This window comes from Myripristis murdjan, chromosome 7 (genome assembly GCF_902150065.1).
Source record: "Myripristis murdjan chromosome 7, fMyrMur1.1, whole genome shotgun sequence".
NCBI lineage: Eukaryota > Metazoa > Chordata > Actinopteri > Holocentriformes > Holocentridae > Myripristis > Myripristis murdjan.
This window is the reverse complement of record NC_043986.1, coordinates 9,389,807-9,409,476: the sequence shown is the minus strand read 5'-3', so window position 1 is coordinate 9,409,476 and position 19,670 is coordinate 9,389,807. Positions and strand designations below refer to the sequence as shown.

Here is a 19,670-nt window from a genome sequence, read left to right as displayed (position 1 = left end):
AACTTTGAAAACGTATGAATCAATGGTGTGCCAGTTTCAGAGGGGATTTCCAGCCATGGCAGTGTGAGCGTCGTGTGTGTGTGGGGCAGTTAGGTCAGGGAGAGTGGGACATTCGGTGAAATTTGATTCACAAATCTTCATCTGCCCCCCCCCACACACTCACGTACACACACAGATGTACACAGAAAACTCCTGGTGAACCTGAAGTAGGTCAGCTGGCCATGGAGCCTGAGCTGGAAGTTACTTGACTCTGTGTGTACGTGTGTGTGTGTGTCATAAAATGGATTTGGCATACACACACGTCTCATAGCGGCAGTAAAGCCCCTAAAACTCCTCAAAGAACATATGTTAAAGGAAAGAGTCAGATATTAGTCACTGTAAGTCACAAGTAAGCAAAGACGTGTTGTTTATTAGTGAGACTGTGTCACAAGTTACCACTGAGTTAAACTATGAGCTTTTTTTGGTAATCAAATGCCTGCTGTCACTTCATTTTGACATGTGACCTCTGTACCATTTCACAACAGTGATTTTAGAGGGGTGTTTTATGTAATAATGTATGACTCATAAAAAAACAATATTTGCTCACGTTCTGCTCTTACCGAGTCGTTTGCGCAAACAAAAGCTAGTTTTTGTCAGTGAATTCACTATAAACTCACAGCACTCAAGTTTGTTCTTATATTTGTGTCATTTATCGTAGATCTACTCAAAACCTGTGCACCTTTATAATTTCAAAAAATAAATATAAATCAAAACTGATCAGGTCAAAGTAGAAAATGTTTATTTCACCTTAAAAAATCAAGTGTTGCTTTTCTAAATTTTCTGATTGAAGTGTCTTTTCAGTTACCTTTTTACAGGTTGGATAACTCACTTTAAAGTCACCTTGTTATGCTCAGATTTTACTCAAAGTGAGTATAATCTGAGCAGATTTGGATTAGATTCTAATCCAAATCATACAGGAGAAGAGGGTCGCCTTGAAAGGTTTTATTTTTTTTTATTATTATTCTTGAGTGCCACCTACTGGCAAGATAAGATATTGTAGAAAAACTAACCAAAAATTACATTTCTTGTGGCCTAACTTTTATCTGTATATGGTTTTACTGCACTATCAGATAAGAGGCACTACCCAACATGTCACAAGTACAAGTAATTAAATCTAATTAACAGAAAAAGTTTAACAATGACTTGAGAAAACATGGCACTCAAAAACAGATTTTTCTCAATGTTTTTTTTTTCCTATTAATACAAACTAAGAGATGGTTGGGATCAATAAAGTATATCTATCTATCTATCTATCTATCTATCTATCTATATGACTTCTATAGAGAAATTAAAGTCCTAAGTTATACAGAAATGCTTGTACATTCAATTATAACACTTTGGTGTATTAAGTGTCAGTCTGAATGTTCATTTCAGTCAAGATGGGTGGTACTGCCATTATGTCTTTGAAAGGCAGCTGACGGAGAATGCCGGTGAAGGTAGCAGTCACATTTTGGATGACGGCTACGCTGCAATTGAACAGTGCAGCGAGGTGAAGGTCGGTGTAATTATGCCTCAGTTTCATTAGAGTCAAGAAGACCTGGTCCTCGACAGTGATGCATTCCACTTTCCAGCCGGCTGAGTAGCAGACTGAGTCCTTGCAGTGCAACACGCGTCCAGCAATTGTGTTTAAAGTGCCACGATCCGGAAGGCCCGTCTCCATGCGGATGACTTCCTTGCTGAGCTGAGCGGCAGAGTATCTGTGACACCAGTGCGCCTCCTTCTCCTTCAAAGCCCTCAACTCTGCCTTGGTTCTCTCGAGCTCAATTTCAAGTGCGACCTTTTCCGCACAAACAAACATACATTCTGTGTCATTTTGACAATTAACGCCAGTGTGAACGTTAACACTCTCCACTGGACAAACCTCAGCATCCTCAGCTGAACATGGAACTTCTTCCTCTTCCTCCTTTTTAAATACAACCTCTTCAATTTTTAAGTGACTGCCTTTGGGCATCTCTTGCTCCCAGTATGGAGTTGGATTTGATTTTAGAGAGAGCCCTGGATCATTTTCCTTTGCTCTCTGAAAATGACAACTGAAAAGCCCTGAGGATGTGGTAGGTTGTCCATCGGCTTCCCTGTAAACACAAAAACAAAAATCACTTAATCGGGTTCATGAATCAAATTATATTTGCTTAAAACTACTATGCATGAAGTACTGACTATCAAACTGTTTTAAACTTCCATGATTTTGATTGAGATTTTCATTCAGTAGTTATTCAAATGTCGGATCAATATGCATAATTGCATACAAAATCCGTAGCAGACTGTCTACGTGTAGGTATGGAATTTGCAGCAGAGCTGAACATTGTGTTTTTGATTCAATATACAATAAATATACATTGATATAGTGTCTTAAGCAAAACCGTCTCTGGCTGCAGACTCAGGGAAGACCATGGCTTGCTGGAAATACCAATGGTGTGTTAGAAGTACAAAATTTATTTATTTATTCACCATAGACCTCAACTGGTGACAAAAAATTCAAGGCACCGTTTCTCTCCAACAGATGACATCAGACGTTTTGAGAAACCATCCAACCAACCACTTTTTCTGGGAGTTTTTTTTTTAGTAAACCAGGAGAGACGGGTGACAAATTAAAAGGAAAACCAACATGAGTGCCGAGTGAGGGTGTGGAGGCTGCATGGCAGTCTTCCGCTGGACCATCTGTTGGAGTAGAGAAGTCACGTCCTGAAGAACGGCCATCTCCTGCGCCCTCTCCAGCTGCTCCTCTCTCCGTACCCGCTCCTCATACTCGCGCTGCTCCAGCAAGCGAAGCCGCTCTCGCTCGTTTAAGTTCCTGTCCAAGTCAGCGAACAGCTCCCTGATTTCTGCAGACAGAGCACTCTCCGAATGCATCTGGTCCTCTCTCCCCTCCTTCTTCTTCTTCTTAGGTGGAGAGTGACACGCCGACTCTAACAACAGAAACAAGAACAATATCAGTTTAACCCTTGTGTGATGCTCAGGTCTTTGGGAGCCATTTTCAAGCTCTCAATGAAAAATTATACAGCGTTTTTTTTTTTTTTTTTTTTTTTAACCTGAGACTTTTTATGTCTAGATGAGTTCAGGGGTTTAGTGCATGTGTGAAATGGACAATATAAAGTGTATTATTAGATGCTGGGTCACAACCAGCTGCCAGAACAGCTCCACTACTCCCCGGCATAGTGCCTACAAATCTCTGGAGCTCTACTGGAGCAGGTGAAGTGCCACTGTGCCAAAAGATGTTCCCTCATTTGGTGGTGGATAGTGCTGTCCAACATGTTGGTCCGACAGGTGATCCAGCTGGGTGAGATGTGTTGCAACATCCTCAGCAAACTTCAGTAAGACACTTCAAGTTGTTTTTTCCTTCACTTTGCAATCTGTTTGTATGGTTCACATCACAAGCCCAAAGGTTGATTAGAGCATCAACAATGGAAAACCACCCAGCTCACAAGCTGTGGTGTAGGGTGACCATGGTTTCAAACCACCAAACCGGGGCCCTTACATGCACCATACGCACACGCACGCACGCACGCACGCACGCACGCACGCACGCACGCACGCACGCACGCACGCACGCACGCACGCACGCACGCACACACACACACACACACACACACACACACACACACACACACACACACACACACACACACACACACACACACACACACACACACACACACACATATGCGCTTATGCTCTCACCACAGGTGTTTTCATCAGGATATGGGACAATTATTTCAGCACTTAGCTCACCTACCGAGCACCTTTCAACAACATGGACAGATGAAAAATTGCTTTGTCTCCCAAAATCCACCAAAACATAGTTGAAAACAGTATAATCACACAAAACAAGGATAGCATTGGTGTAATATAACATAAATACTGACTGTCAGAAAACAAACCACAAGGTATCTGTCGCTGTGCAAAAGTGCAGGCTGCCTGACTGAGACATATCCTTGACAAAACTCAAAATGAACTGCTGCCTATTGCTTGTTGCATTATGAGAAAATTCTGACTACTACTTTGTTTTTCAAAAAAATATTTTCTGCTATGTATTACCTGCCATTGTGGTGCACTTAAGAAAATATAAGCAAACTAACTTTTTTTGTGAGGGGCACATTTCAACTCAGCTGAAAAGACAACTTGGCCAGTCTGAAGAACAAGTCAGAGAGCTGAGCAGGATTTAATACGTCCCTCTTTTGTTCTGCACAGGAATGAGCTGTGACAATACCTCAAAGACACCGGGGACATAAAAACATTTCATTTCAACCTAACACATCTCTCTGCTGTTAGCCACATAAATGAGCTGGGATAATAACCTTACCAGACATTTTTCCTCTGTAAACTAAACAACCGCCAAAAATGAAGTAATGCAACTAAGAAGAAACACTAAATTTACATTTCAACAAAATAGGAAGCCCCACTAAATGCAGGGCATCAAAAAATTAGTTGATACTCATAATGTTACTCTCCACGGAAATCTTTAGTAAAAGGCGAAAGATTTATACGATCTGAAGAGAAACAAGAGTGAACTGCCTCAGAGAGGAACGAGGATCCAGCCCCTTTCTCCGTCTTAACATCCTCGGTGTCGGTTTATATACCAACTTTGTGAACTGACACCACTTCATACATCTCATCTGGAGGGCATCTTGGATCAACAGACAGTAACGAAATCCGCGGACTGTTTTATTCAGGAGGAAAATCTGTGGGATTCTGCGGAGTGATTTGTTTTGTCGCACACACGCGACACCGTTGCACGCTACGGAGTTTATCTTAGAAACGAGACCACCGGGGACGACGGCACATTTCAAATGATTTCAGACTGTTAACCAGCTGCTAGGTAGTAGATGTTACTCACCCAAACCACTCGTCTTTCTGTTGTAGTGTTTTTGGGACTTCAGATGCACGAAAATGCTCTGTTTCCTCAGATAATCCACCGAGTGCTTGCAAACTTTGCAGTACAACACTCCCCCGCTCTCATAAAAATCATTGGGAAATTCATACGCCCTATCTCTGGCAGTGATCCGTGTTGCTAAATGACGACGCCTCAGCTCATCTGCTGTATATTTGGTTTTCGGCATATTTTAATGGTTAAAACAAGTTGTTTTCTGTTCTGATGTTGCACCTCACGACACGACATTAACCACATATAAAGGGGGAGGGGCGTGATGCGTTTAGGGACACTGCAACGCTGCTGCGTTCAAATTCCGCGGGGTTTTTCAGCGGATTTCTCGTCGGAGCACCGCGGCCGCAGATTCTGTTCGGGCCTGCTGAAGTGACTCTAGCACAGACAGAAATGATGAAGGCAGAAAAAAAAGCCAACCATTGCTCTCGTTGCATTATGGGAAAAGTGTGACCACGGCTCTGCTTTTCAAAAAAAAAAAAAAAAAACTTTTCTTCTTTTTAATACCTGCAGTTGCATTGCACTAAAAATGTTAAAATAAATAAATAAAAGTTTTAAAAAAAATTGTGTAAAAGACACATTTCATTTCCATCTAAATTACAACTTCCCCCCATTTGGCCGCAGATTCTGTTCGGGCCTGCTGAAGTGACTCTAGCACAGACAGAAATTATGAAGGCAGAAAAAAGCCAACCATTGCTCTTGTTTATGGGAAAAGTGTGCTTTTCCAAAAAAAAAAAAAAAAAAACTTTTCTCCTTTGTAATACCTGCAGTTGCATTGCACTAAAAATGTTAAAAATAAATAAATAAAATTTAAAAAAAGTATAAAATACACATTTCATTTCCATCTAAACTACAACTTCCCCCATTTGTAGAAAAAGACGTGAAAGAAGTGAGCAGGATTTAACAAATAATATCTTCCTCTTCACACAGGTTCCACTGTGTTGAACCTAAACAATTGATGATGATACAGCTGTAAACTCAAGAAAACACATTAACAAATGCTTACTTCTCGGTTCTCCTAGTTTTTTTTTTTTTTTTTCAATCGCTTTTTCCAGTATAATGAAACTGGGATCCACTTTGTCATCATCTTCACCTCCAAGCTACAGCACAAGTTTTCTGTTGCAAATGTGTTCATATCTTTTCATTGGATTCACACATTTTTCACCCTCTTTTGCACGACACTTCTCACATGTGTCATTTACATGGCCCTGACTCCATTGACTTCACTATGGTAGTCAAAAGCAAAACATCTGCTCACAGCTGATAGAAATTACCTGCATCACTGTGAAGTCACTAGTGCACCTGCATTACTACCCTCTCCACAATTTTTTTTTTCATTTTTTTCTGTGAAATACTGTATGTGAATTACAGTATTTAAGTTTTTGCCATCAATACAGTAAATTTCACTTCAAAGTCTCTCTGAGTTTGGATGCAATTCTTTACTGTAAGTTCACATTTGAATGTGTAGCACATAGGAGAGCCTTTTTCAAACTGATAGCTGTGTTTTGTATTCTGTTGTCAGCTGTGTTACAGTACAGTAGAGCTGATTAGGCCCGTTTCCACCGCAGGAACTTCAGGGTAATTTTATGGGGCCAGGGCCATTGTCGCGTGTCTCCACTGCAGGAACTACCTTGAAGGAGAAAGTTCCTGAACTTTTACAGGGGCTAAAAAAACGGCCCTGCCTCGGGTTAGGGACTCTGAGCGGCCCTGAAAAACTCCTGGGTGGGGCTTGGGGTTTATTTGGTGCTGGTTGGATATACTCACGGCGCGATGTGGTGTCAACAGAAAGGACAAAATAGAGTGGTGAAGTCCCGCCCCTTCCAGTGGACCCCCATGGGACCTTTCGGAGCGAAAAATGGTGTCAATGGACAGAAAATAATTATTTTCTGGTCCCCCCGTCGTTATGCCATGGATTACACAAATGTTGTTTATAGGCTTAAATAACAAATTTTCATGTCAAGAGTTTGACCGTTTATTGTGCCATTGTTCAGTTAAATGCTGTTGAGAAAACACAATTAGAAAGACTACATACTGTGTCGCGTATGTGACGTCACGTCATCGCCGTTTCCCTCCATCCAGATTCAAGTCAAGATGCCGGTGTGTTTTGTTCCCGATTGTCCGCGTCTCCGAGGGCCGACGGAGCGCTGGGCCGGGCGGGAGGGCGAGCGGACCCCGCCGTCGGGCGGAAAAACTCAGAACCTCAAAAACTCAGCGCGGAGCAGAGAAATGGCCATGTCTGTTGTAGGCTTCCAGTGCGGGTGGTGACGTATATCATTCGCACCGAGAGCAGCGAAGAGTTGTAGTTTACAAAGCGGGCTCACACAAAACCTAGCATTATTAATATTCTTCGCGCTAAATTGTAGTCTTTGCGTGAAAAATTATGTTTAAATATCACAAACAACATATGTGAAATCCATGGCACAATTCAAACGGGACCAGAAAATAATTTTTATCTACCCATTGGATCGCATTCATAATTTTTTGCTTTTGAGGACCCATGTACCGGAAGTGGGTGGGCGGGACTTCACCACTCAGTGGTGGTGAAGTCCCGGCCCGGCGCTCCGTTGGCCCTCCCGCCCAGCCCGGCGCTCCGTCGGCCCTCGGAGACGCAGACAATCGGGAACAAAACACACCGGCATCTTGACTTGAATCTGGATGGAGGGAAACGGCGATGACGTGACGTCACATACGCGACACAGTATGTAGTCTTTCTAATTGTGTTTTCTCAACAGCATTTAACTGAACAATGGCGCAATAAACGGTCAAACTCTTGACATGAAAATTTGTTATTTAAGCCTATAAACAACATTTGTGTAATCCATGGCATAACGACGGGGGGACCAGAAAATAATTATTTTCTGTCCATTGAACACCATTCATTTTTTTCGCTCCGAAAGGTCCCATGGGGGCCCACCAGAAGGGGCGGGACTTCACCACTCTATAGACGGCATTAGCTAGCGCTAGCATCCCTAGCAACAATGACCACCACTACCAAGCTAATGCTAACGTGTTAGCTAACACTAACAACACGCTTTTTTAACAACATGCATTTTTACGCCCTGGTCAAATGCGCAACAATTACGTCACACCCAGAGCCCGGTAACTTTACAGGAACCTTCCTCTTGGTGGAGACACGGCAGTTGAGAGCATAGATACAGAAACATAGATGCCGTGTTCGCTATGTGGCGATGCGTTAGCGGAGTCGCCATATTGGTAGGGGCCACAGAGTGGGAATGCCCGGGAGTGAGTGACATGGGATAACCTTTCACAGGTATAAGTGGCAATTTCATTGTATTGAACTGTTTAGAGTTAGTGATTGTGAAATGTTGCTTCAGACTGTCATGAAAATGAGCTGACACTGTGGTGGTGATCTAATGTTAGTAACCTCACATCACCAGCCTCTTACTCCAGGTTAGCCACTTACTGAGTATCACTAGAGTAAATTTAAACGTGGTATTTTGACATCTTTTTGTATAATTTAGTTAATAAAAATGTTCAGCTGAGTGTGTTTATATTAGCTACGTCTAGTAAGCTATGTTTATGCTGCTATCTCTGGCTTAATGCACTAGCAGAGGACTTTGACAGAACTGGGCAAACCGTGCGTCTCAAGGACTGTGTCATCCCTTCAGTTTTCCCGGGTATCTGAACTTTCAGTAGCTGTTACAGGTTCTCCTACAGGAGTTGACTTTAAATCTTTTTATGTGTTATTAAACACCTTTACAAACCCATTGGTGAAGACAATTTTTGGTAAGGAATTTATTCCCAGATTTTCATAATATTCACATAATATTCATAATATTGAATTTTCTATTGAATTGCTAATATATTCCAGCAATATTGAGGGGGACATTTATGGAGTGCCTGAACATTGGGGGGGACTTGCCAATGTACCGTGTTTCAACAATTAATCGCCTGGCCGCAAATAGCCGCCGGGTTCTTATAAACGCCTGGGGTCTGCCTAACCCTAACCCGAATAACCACCAGGGCAATTATTTGCATCATAATGAGGTAACCCAAAATAAGGTTACTCACCTTATTTTTGCAGCAGTATTATCAGTTTATTGTAATTTAACAGTAAAAACATTTTACAGAGGAAATTGACCTCAGTGTTGTAATTAGGGGCCGGGCAGCCTAAGCTGCTAGGACCCTGTTGTATTCCTGCGTGTTCTTCTTCTTTCTTTCTTTCTTTTTTTCTTTCTTTCTGTCTGTCTTTCTTTCTTTCTTTCTTGCACAAAGGTCCAGTCCCATGCCAGATTACCTCAACTGCAAACACAAGCCAATAGTCCTGATGGGGCCGCTATAGCAAGCGTCTAAATTTCAAAACTTTGAAAATTCATAACAAATCAACCATATGTGCTACATAGGGGCGGCTGGCCCATAGTGGGCGATAGTGCATCGCCCTCCTAAAGCCAAACGAAAAAAAAAAGAGTTTATCTTGACAGTCTAGGTCTTAATATTATTGTCCAATCAGCAGCCCGAATATTGCTGTGACATCAGCAGCCTGAATGTCACTTTCCAACCAGCAGCCCCGCCCCTTGGGGCGATCTCAGTTAGATTGAAAATCGCCCTAGGCACTCTCATAGACTTACATGGTGAGATTTTTTTTTTTTTTTTCCCCCACATTTTGGACCCTACAATTAATTTCTATGGGCCCAGGGAGGGCTTACCCATACCTGTCAACATTTGAGTAGTAAAATCCGGGAGATTTTTTTTTTTTTTTTGGGGGGGGGGGGGGGGGGGGGGGGGGGGGGGGGGGGGGGGGTCCCCCGGTATGCACGTCATCACGTTGAAATACACAGGCATGGCCCGACATCATTATAAATCAATAGTTCAAATACAGTCATCATGTCTTCCATTTAACTCAAAAACGTTTTTGGTCCTTTTAATCAGACATGGGATGTTTATTTACCGCGACAGTTTCGGAGGTCAATTTTCACTCTTCTCTGACAATGTCACACTAACCTCGCGACAACTGCCACCTACAGTACATGCAGTAGGTTACTGTAGCGGGTGGCAGACGTCAGACTGGGAATGGGCGGCTCGCCCCGGGGTATTATTATTATTTTTAATAAATGCAGGTTAAATACGGGGAATTTACGGGAAAATACTAATACGGGAGGGGGCCGGGAAAGGAGGGTAAAATACGGGAAAATCCCGGCCAAAACGGGATACTTGACAGGTATGGCTTACCCCAACGTGATTTCGTCATACACACCGTTGCGTGCGCGGACGATACGTGCAGCGTTGGGCGGGAGGCCCAGCAACTCCATCATTTCATTCTGCTGACAGTGATTTCATGGGCAAACTAGTAGAAGACAGTGTAGCTGTACGGTGGAAGTGTTTTTGTTGTGGAATCAAATTTATTGTATTTGAGGCATTTACCGTATTGACCCGCATAAAAGACGACCCTGATTTTAAGACGACCCCTCTTTTTCAAGACCCTTTTTTGGAAAAATACTTTTTATATGGACAAAATCTTGTTTGAATAAAAAAGCCACCGGTCGGCATCAGGCGGGCCGGCCGCGGCACCGGCCGGTACCGCGCCCACCCAGTCAGGACTGCCGGATCTGACAGGTGAGCGGCGCACACAGACTGGCATATATACCTTTCATTATAAATCAACTTTTGTTCATACGCGGCTGCAGCAGCACAACGGACAATGACAGAGACAACATGGTTGATTATTGACTGCACAATGCGGCCATTCGCCGGTAACAGCGGCATCAGGCGAGCCTGCCTACAGCACAATACATGTGTATTTGCTTAGACCCCCAATATTAGACGAGGGCGTTTTTTCAGGGCATTTTCAATGGAAAAAATGTTGTCTTATGTTCGGATGAATATGGTAACTTGATATAGCTGTACAAAAATACCACCATGTGTACAATTCATATCTGGTGTTGCCATCTAGTGATTGAACAGGAAAACCACATTAAACAACTGTAAAGTTAGCTATCTGTCTTTTATTTATTATTATTTTACCCATTGAATGGATCATCTTAGCCATCATCGCAATAGTTGCCCCCCCCTGAGAAATTTGTCAGGAGCCGTCACTGGTGCTACAGCTTTGCAACTTTCACCAAAATGTAGCCCCAATGTTGAAGAAACTTTTGTGCACTTAAACCTATTGCAAATTATGAAATCCATCACTTTGTTTTTTCAGAAACTATAAAACTTATTAAACCTATCTCCTCCCACAATTTTTGCTCAAATGTCACCAAACTAGTTACAGAGCATCTTCAGACTGTCCTACACAAATGATCCACACAGATTTTTGATTTATCAAAAATTGAGCCTATACAGTGCATCAAAATGTTTGACTGTAAACAGTACTGTAAACATACACTTAAAAATTCTTGGTAAATAAATCTTAAATGTTGACAAAATTTTGGAGTCATGGTAGATGATGTGTGGCAAATTTCAGAATTTTATCTCAAAAACCCAATTTTTGATAGCATTTTGAATTTTGCTCTCATGTGAACAATAGGAGTCAATGCAAGAATGGCATTTTTAAACATCAGTTTTTCACTTATGGAACAAATCAATCCATCCATCCATCTTCTGCCGGGTCGCGGGGGCAGCAGTCTAAGCAGAGATGCCCAGACTTCCCTCTCCCCAGACACTTCCGCCAGCTCCTCAGGAGGAACCCCAAGGCGTTCCCAGGCCAGCCGAGAGACAATAGTCCCTCCAGCGTGTCCTGGGTCTTCCCTGGGGCCTCCTCCCGGTGGGGCATGCCCGGAACACCTCCCCAGGGAGGCGTCCAGGGGGCATCCGAAACAGATGCCCGAGCCACCTCAACTGGTTCCTCTCGATGCGGAGGAGCAGCGGCTCTACTCCGAGCTCCTCCCCCTATCTCTAAGGGAGCGCCCGGCCACCCTACGAAGGAAACTCATTTCAGCCGCTTGTATCCGTGATCTTGTCCTTTCGGTCATTACCCAAAGCTCATGACCATAGGTGAGGGTAGGAACGTAGATTGACTGGTAAATCGAGAGCTTCGCCTTTTGGCTCAGCTCCTTCTTCACCACGACGGACCAGTACACCGACCGCATCACTGCGGAGGCTGCACCGATCCGCCTGTCAATCTCACGCTCCATCCTTCCCTCACTCATGAACAAGACCCCGAGATACTTGAACTCCTCCACTTGAGGCATGCCCTCTCCAACCCGGAGAGGGCATGCCACCTTTTTCCGAAAAAAAAAAATCATTGTTAAAAACAAATGATCAACATCTCCATGCTGTCTAGATGCACTATGTGTATTTTCAGATTTTTGTCTTAATAACTGAATTTTTGACAGCTGTTTAAAATCTGCCTTTCCATGCATGGATGGCTGCTGTCCTGCACGTCAGTGATTGGCTCAGTCAGTTTGTGAAACTGCACATTAATTGACACTTGCCAGTTAGCTCAGAGAGATAGTGTGTTGTCCTTTATGCCAAAAATTGTGAGTTCAAATCTCAACTGATGCAGAATGCCACCTTTCTTTTCATCTTCCTATTCTCCACTTGTTGCTCAGAATTGTCTAAAATTGCCCGGCCACAACCATTGCTGCGCAGCAGCTATAATTCAAGATGAAATTGAATGTGCCCTCTACACCCTTTTTTCTTAACCTAAATTTCTTTAGCAAATTGCAGCAGCAGATTTCTCTGCCTGTTAGTTTCCAATTCAGTGAAAATTTAAGGGTTCATGAATAATTCTTGATGTTGTAACTGTTTCTTTGGAAACTATTTGGAAACTCAATGGCAGATATTATAGAAGAGAAAAGACTTTCGAAACGCAGAAGTGTGGTCACAATTTACCCATAATGCAGTGTGCAATGGGTATGTTTTTTCCTGCCTTAGTCAGCTCAGGATGAGATGAATCAAGTGGTGTCAGTTCACAAAGTTGATTTATAAACCGACACCGAGGATGTTAAGACGGAGAAAGGGGCTGGATCCTCGTTCCTCTTTGAGGCAGTTCACTCTTGTTTCTCTTCAGATCGTATAAATCTTTCGCCTTTTACTAAAGATTTCCGTGGAGAGGAGCATTATGAGTATCAACTAATTTTTTGATGCCCTGCATTCACTGGGGCTTCCCATGTTGTGCAAATAAAAGCATAGTTTACACAATTAGTTATTAAGATCACAGATTATTTTTAAAGCAAAGTTATGCTCACAGTCTCCCCATAATGCTTGTAGGGCTTTTAACACTGTGGAGAAGCAAGCATTTGTTAGTGTGTTTTCTTCAGCTGTATCATCACAAACTGTTTAGGCTGAACACAGTGGAAACTGTGTGAAGAAGAAGATATTATTTAGTGTATTATCTCAGCTCGTTCCTGTGGTGATTTGTTAAATCATGCTCACCTCTCTGCCTTTTTCTACAAATGGGGTGAAGTTGTAATTTAGATGGAAATTAAATCTATCTTTTACATAAGTTTTTTTTTTTTTAATTACATTTTTAGTGCAATGCAGATGAGGGTATTATATAGGAGAATTTTTTTTGAAAAGCAGAGGTGTGGTCACACTTTTCCCATAATGCAACAAGAGCAGTGCTCGCAGTTTTTTTTTTTTCTTTTTTTATGTTGTTGTTTGAATCATTTCTGTCCAGTGATCGTGCTTTAAGTCTTGATCTGCCCTCCTGATGAGATAAATGAAGTGGTGTCAGTTCACAAAGTTGGTTTATAAACCAACACCGAGGATGTTAAGACGGAGAAAGGGGCTGGATCCTCGTTCCTCTCTGAGGCAGTTCACTCTTGTTTCTCTTCAGAGCGTATAAATCTTTCGCCTTTTACTAAAGATTTCCGTGGAGAGCAACATTATGAGTATTTACTAATTTTTTGATGCCCTGTGTTTAACAGGGCTTCCAATGATGTGAAAAACAAGATAAATAACTTAATAATGTCACTACAAATCTGCACTATGCAACTGAGTTTGATTAAGATAAGATATTCCTTTCTTAGTCCCACAGTGGGGAAATTTCAAGTGTTACAGCAGCAAAGTGGATAGCAAAATATGAAGCATAATTTACATTATAAACAGTATAAACAGATAATAAATAGCAAAATGCAATATAAACATTATAAACAAGGAATATAGAAAAAAAATTACCATAACCTATGGAAGTATTACAGATTAAATTCTAATGATAACACAGTGGGAAATGGAGAAACATAGTATTATTTTTGGTTTTTTATTAAGTTGAAGTGTTTGCTTCATATCATTGCTGATTACCCATAATAAGCTAAATAGAGGTTTATATGATAATTCGCTAAATAAACCATAAATACTGATAAATTCAGTAGACTCGGCTGGAAGCAGAAGAAAACCCAGCAGAGTTGTTGCTGCACATGGTAGCAAAAAAGCGAAAGGCTGACATGGAGTGTGGACTTTTTCAATAAAAATGGAAAAAGCGAAATTTTCTTCTGTGAGGTCAGTGGCAAACCTGTGTGGTGTTTATTTGTGTGTGCTTTCCCCACGTTTTTTGTTTTGTTTTGTTTTGAATTAAACATTTCTGAAGTGAATCACAATAGCAAGTGTTATGTAGGAGAGCAACATTTTTGAAAAGCAGAGACGTGGTCACATTTTTCCCATAATGCAACGAGAGCAATGGGTAGCAGCTTTTTTCCCCCCAATTATTTTATTTGTAGTCTTAACCCTTTCTGTCCAGTGCTTGTGCTTGAGAGTCACTTTAAGTCTTGATCTGCCCTCCTGATGAGATGGATGAAGTGGTGTCAGTTCAGAAAGTTGGTTTATAAACCAACACTGAGGATGTTAAGACGGAGAAAGGGGCTGAATCCTCGTCCCTTTCTAAAGCAGTTCACTCTTGTTTCTCTTCAGAGCGTATAAATCTTTCGCCTTTTACTAAAGATTTCCGTGGCGAGGAACATTATGAGTATTTACTAATTTTTTGATGCCCTGTGTTTAACAGGGCTTCCAATGATGTGAAAAACAAGATAAATAACTTAATAATGTCACTACAAAACTGCACTATGCAACTGAGTTGGATTAAGATAAGATATTCCTTTCTTAGTCCCACGGTGGGGAAATTTCAAGCGTTACAGCAGCAAAGTGGATAGCAAAATATGAAGCATAATTTACATTATAAACAGTATAAACAGATAATAAATAGCAAAATGCAATATAAACATTATAAACAAGGAATATAGAAAAAAAATTACCATAACCTATGGAAGTATTACAGATTAAATTCTAATGATAACACAGTGGGAAATGGAGAAACATAGTATTATTTTTGGTTTTTTATTAAGTTGAAGTGTTTGTTTCATATCATTGCTGATTACCCATAATAAGCTAAATAGAGGTTTATATGATAATTTGCTAAATGAACCATAAATACTGATGAATTCAGTAGACTCGGCTGGAAGCAGAAGAAAACCCAGCAGAGTTGTTGCTGCACATGTTGGCAAAAAGCAAAAGGTTGACATGGAGTGTGGACTTTTTCAATAAAAATGGAAAAAGCAATATTTTCTTCTGGGAGGTCAGTGGCAAACCTGTGTGGTGTTTATTTGTTGCATTTCTCTCTCCTGCTTGATGTCATTGTGTCTGATGTCTTGTTTTATGTGACAGCAAACAGCTTCTCATTGATCTGTAGGCTGCAAATTAGTTGCTTCAAATCGCGCTCACCTCTCTGTCTTAGTCCTCAGTGGGTGAAGTTTGAATTGATATTTAAATGAAATGTTCGTTTTCGCCAAGTTTTTTTGTTTTGTTTTGAATTCAAAAATTTCTGAAGTGAATTACAACAGCAGGTCTCATGTAGGAGAGCAAAATGTTTGAAAAGCAGAGACGGGGTCATACTTTTGCCATAATGCCACGAGAGCAATGGGTAGCATTTTTTTTTTAATTATTTATTTTGTAGCTTGAATATGAACTCATGTTTTATGGCGCTTTTCCACTGGCACCTACTCGACTCGGCTCGGCTCGACTCTACTCGGTTTGTAAGCTTTTCCATTAGGTGGTAGTGCCTGGTACCAGTTACTATTTTAGTACCTTCTTGGCCGGGGTTCCAAGTGAGCTGAGTTGAGCCAAAATGTGACGTAAATGGAGTGCAAGCCACTGATTGGACAGACAGGGATGACACATGAGAGCGACTCCTTCACGAAAACCAAACCCGCCATTTTAAAAAAAAAAAAAAAAAAAAAAACAACCTGGCAACAGCGACCGTGCGCATTGATCATCGCTGAAGTTGGCAAAGTTGGAAAATGGCAAGCAAACCGGTACCGTGGTCAAATGAAGAGGTGGAGACTTTTCTGCGCTTGGTGGTGGGGCCGCCTTGCTATGACGACTCCACCCACGATGAGGTGGTACTCAATTGTAATGGAAAACACCTGAAACCGAAAAGCGCCAATAGAGTCAGTAGCTGGGTTTCCATCCAAATATATCGAAATTTTTGAGCGAATTTTGTCCAAATGCGCAAAAGAAAATGCGAATTTATGCCTGTTTCCATTAGTTTTGTTTTGCAATTATTGAGAGGAGAGTGCGCCGTGAGATGACATCATAAGATAGCGTCTGTGTCCACTGAACAACAACAACAACAATACTGAATTCCCCGGACACAGCCAAACACTCAGCTGACACTCAACAGCTGATCATGGACAGATTCCTGCTGAGCTTGTCGGCTCTTGGGAGAAGTCTGGTTACTATTTTGGCAGCGCTAACTTCGTACCGACCCATCCTAAATAAGGAATAAGAGACTAATAATAATAATAACAACTAATAATAAGACTGTAGCGTAGAAGTTTGACGTGATATCTGGTCCAGTCATCGTTTATTCGCAAAACCTGTTTCCACAGCAAAAAGTCGCATTTTCTTTTATCGATACGCTGAGAAATCCACCCCCTCCGAGCGTAAAAACTTTTTTGCGAATTTTCGGCCGTTTTTCGAATTTCTGGCGTTTCCATCCAAGTTTTTTTTCGCAATTTCTGAAAATGCGAATAAAAATAGGTGGATGGAAACCCAGCTACTTTAAGACTTGATCTGTCCTCCTGATGAGATGGATGAAGTGGTGTCAGTTCAGAAAGTAGATTTATAAACCGACACCGAGGATGTTAAGACGGAGAAAGGGGCTGGATCCTCGTTCCTCTCTGAGGCAGTTCACTTTTGTTTCTCTTCAAATCGTATAAATCTTTCGCCTTTTACTAAAGATTTCCGTGGAGAGGAGTGTTATGAGTATCAATTAATTTTTTGATGCCCTGCTTTCAGTGGGGCTTCCCATGTTGTGCAAATAAAAGCATAGTTTACGCCATTAGTTATTAAAGTTACAAGTTATTTTAAAAGCAAAGTTGTGCTCACAGTCTCCCCATAATCCTTGTAGGGCTTTCAACACTGTGGAGAAGTAAGCATTTGTTAGTGTGTTTTCTTGAGTTTACAGCTGTATCATCACAAACTGTTTAGGCTGAACACAGTGGAAACTGTGTGAAGAAGAAGATATTATTTAGTGTATTATCTCAGCTCGTTCCTGTGGTGATTTGTTAAATCCTGCTCACCTCTCTGCCTTTTTCTACAAATGGGGTAAAGTTGTTATTTAGATGGAAATTAAATCTATCTTTTACATAAGTTTTTTTTTTTTAATTACATTTTTAGTGCAATGCAGCTGAGGGTATTATATAGGAGAATTTTTTTTGAAAAGCAGAGGTGTGGTCACACTTTTCCCACAATGTAACAAGAGCAATGGTCACAGGTTTTTTTTTCTTTTTTTATGTTGTGGTTTGAATCACTTCTGTCCAGTGATCGTGCTTTCCTGATGTCCTGATGAGATGGATGAAGTGGTGTCAGTTCAGAAATTTGGTTTATAAACCGACAACGAGGATGTTAAGACGGAGAAAGGGGCTGGATCCTCGTTCCTCTTTAAGGCAGTTCACTCTTGTTTCTCTTCAGATCGTATAAATCTTTCGCCTTTTACTAAAGATTTCCGTGGAGAGGAACATTATGAGTATTAACTAATTTTTTGATGCCCTGCATTCAGTGGGGCTGCTAATGTTGTGCAAATAAAGCTGTAAGTTAACAGACTATTGATAAAGGATTTGGTTTTTTTTAAGTTACATTTTTAGTGCAGTGCAGCTGAGGATATTATATAGGAGAACTTTTTTTGAAAAGCAGAGGCGTGATCACACTTCCCCCATAATGCAACAAGAGCAACAGGTCACTTTTTTTTTTTTTTTTTATTATAATTTTTTTGTTTTTGTTGCTTGAATCATTTCTGTCCAGTGCTTGTGCTTTAAGTCTTGATCTGCCCTCCTGATGAGATCGATGAAGTGGTGTCAGTTCACAAAGGTGATTTCTAAACCGACACAGAGGATGTTAAGACGGAGAAAGGGGCTGGATCCTCGTTCCTCTCTGAGGCAGTTCACTCTTGATTCTCTTCAGTTCGTATAAATCTTTCGCCTTTTACTAAAGATTTCCGTGGAGAGGAGCATTATGAGTATCAACTAATTTTTTAATGCCCTGCATTTAATAGGGCTTCTAATGTTGTGCAAGAAAAGACTCACTATAAAGGTTTGTTTCAGGTTGTGTGAGATTGTTGGGACCTACAGATTTACAGATTCAATTCTAATGATGATACAGTGGGAAATGGAGAAATATACACATTATTATTTGGGTTTTTTTGTTCACATCATTGCTACCTAGGACACTTGCTTTTGTAGCTTGAATCATTTCTGTCCAGTGCTCTTGTTTTAGTGTCACTTTAAGACTTGATCTGCCATCAGGATGCGTTTCAAGTAATTTTTGATGCCCTGCATTCAGCAGGGTTTCTAGTTATGTGAAAATAAAAGCAAAGTTTAACTGTTTGACACAGTTGATGTATTCAGAGAGAAACATGTCTTGAGTCCCTTTAATTTAGTCATCCTGTTCATTCTTGTGGCAAACAAAAGAGCAGGGTGTTAGGTTGTGAATCAAGTTAAGTGAAAGTGAAGCTTATTACAGGTAATCAGCAATGATAGGAAGCAAATACTTCAAGTTAAAAAAAGATGCAACAATATGTTTGTTTCTCCATTTTTCTCCATATCATTGTTGAAATTTGATCTGTAACATCTCTATATCGTAATCCAGAAAAATCGTGGTAATTCCACTTAATTTCATGAAAAGATAAAGACTGAACTAAGTACTAATGTCTTTTTTTCCCCACAACATCAGATTATGTGTAATTAGCAATGATAGGAAGCAAATACTTTAACTTAAAAAATATATATAAAATTATGTTTGTTTCTTCATTTTCCACCATATCATCATTGGAAGTTGATCTGTAAAATCTCTCTAGATTATGATAATCCCACTCAATGTCAAGTACCACTGTATTTAGCATACTAATTTTTTTATGTTATTTTGCACAACACTGGGAGCCCTGTTTTAACGCAGGGCATCAAAAAATTAGTTGATACTCATAATGTTCCTCTCCACGGAAATCTTTAGTAAAAGGCGAAAGATTTATACGATCTGAAGAGAAACAAGAGTGAACTGCCTTTGAGAGGAACGACGATCCAGCCCCTTCCTCCGTCTTAACATCCTCGGTGTCGGTTTATAAATCAACTTTGTGAATGACACCACTTCATTTATCTCACCAGGAGGGCAGATCAAGACTTAAAATGACTCTAAAACAATTGACCCATTGCTCTTGTTGCATTATGGGAAAACTGTGACCACGCCTCTGCTTTTCAAAAAAATTCTTTTCTCCTTCGTAATACCTGCAATTGCGTCGCACTAAAAGAAAACAAAAAACAAAACAAAACAAAACAAATAAAAAAAACTTGTATAAAAGACACAT

General features: G+C 40.8%; 1 protein-coding gene and 8 non-coding genes across 10 annotated transcripts; 6 read left to right on the top strand and 3 right to left on the bottom strand.

The window, feature by feature from the left end:
• Window positions 1-1,372: 1,372 nt before the first annotated feature.
• Window positions 1,373-4,553, bottom strand: LOC115361510 (uncharacterized). 2 transcript variants are annotated; one of them, XM_030054900.1, is made up of 3 exons: window positions 4,415-4,553; window positions 2,645-2,945; window positions 1,373-2,111 (listed from the first exon to the last, which is right to left on the bottom strand). In XM_030054900.1, the coding sequence occupies exons 2-3, from the start codon at window positions 2,887-2,889 to the stop codon at window positions 1,385-1,387; spliced, it is 972 nt and encodes a 323-aa protein (XP_029910760.1). In that variant the 5' UTR covers window positions 2,890-2,945; window positions 4,415-4,553; the 3' UTR covers window positions 1,373-1,384. The 2 variants fall into 2 exon arrangements, with proteins under 2 accessions (XP_029910760.1, XP_029910761.1); XM_030054901.1 differs by having other exon boundaries at window positions 4,340-4,537.
• Window positions 4,432-4,546, bottom strand: LOC115362792 (U5 spliceosomal RNA). Its single transcript, XR_003928525.1, has one exon. It is a non-coding gene; the product is annotated as a U5 spliceosomal RNA (small nuclear RNA).
• An 8,317-nt stretch (window positions 4,554-12,870) lies between the features above and the next one.
• Window positions 12,871-12,985, top strand: LOC115362799 (U5 spliceosomal RNA). The gene has a single exon (XR_003928532.1). It is a non-coding gene; the product is annotated as a U5 spliceosomal RNA (small nuclear RNA).
• A 653-nt stretch (window positions 12,986-13,638) lies between these two features.
• Window positions 13,639-13,753, top strand: LOC115362789 (U5 spliceosomal RNA). The gene has a single exon (XR_003928523.1). It is a non-coding gene; the product is annotated as a U5 spliceosomal RNA (small nuclear RNA).
• A 955-nt stretch (window positions 13,754-14,708) lies between these two features.
• LOC115362795 (U5 spliceosomal RNA) lies at window positions 14,709-14,823 on the top strand. Its single transcript, XR_003928528.1, has one exon. It is a non-coding gene; the product is annotated as a U5 spliceosomal RNA (small nuclear RNA).
• Window positions 14,824-17,002: 2,179 nt separating this feature from the next.
• LOC115362815 (U5 spliceosomal RNA) lies at window positions 17,003-17,117 on the top strand. The gene has a single exon (XR_003928547.1). It is a non-coding gene; the product is annotated as a U5 spliceosomal RNA (small nuclear RNA).
• Window positions 17,118-17,765: 648 nt separating this feature from the next.
• LOC115362782 (U5 spliceosomal RNA) lies at window positions 17,766-17,880 on the top strand. Its single transcript, XR_003928516.1, has one exon. It is a non-coding gene; the product is annotated as a U5 spliceosomal RNA (small nuclear RNA).
• A 374-nt stretch (window positions 17,881-18,254) lies between these two features.
• On the top strand, window positions 18,255-18,369 carry LOC115362810 (U5 spliceosomal RNA). Its single transcript, XR_003928542.1, has one exon. It is a non-coding gene; the product is annotated as a U5 spliceosomal RNA (small nuclear RNA).
• An 877-nt stretch (window positions 18,370-19,246) lies between these two features.
• Window positions 19,247-19,362, bottom strand: LOC115362783 (U5 spliceosomal RNA). The gene has a single exon (XR_003928517.1). It is a non-coding gene; the product is annotated as a U5 spliceosomal RNA (small nuclear RNA).
• Between the last annotated feature and the right edge of the window lie 308 nt (window positions 19,363-19,670).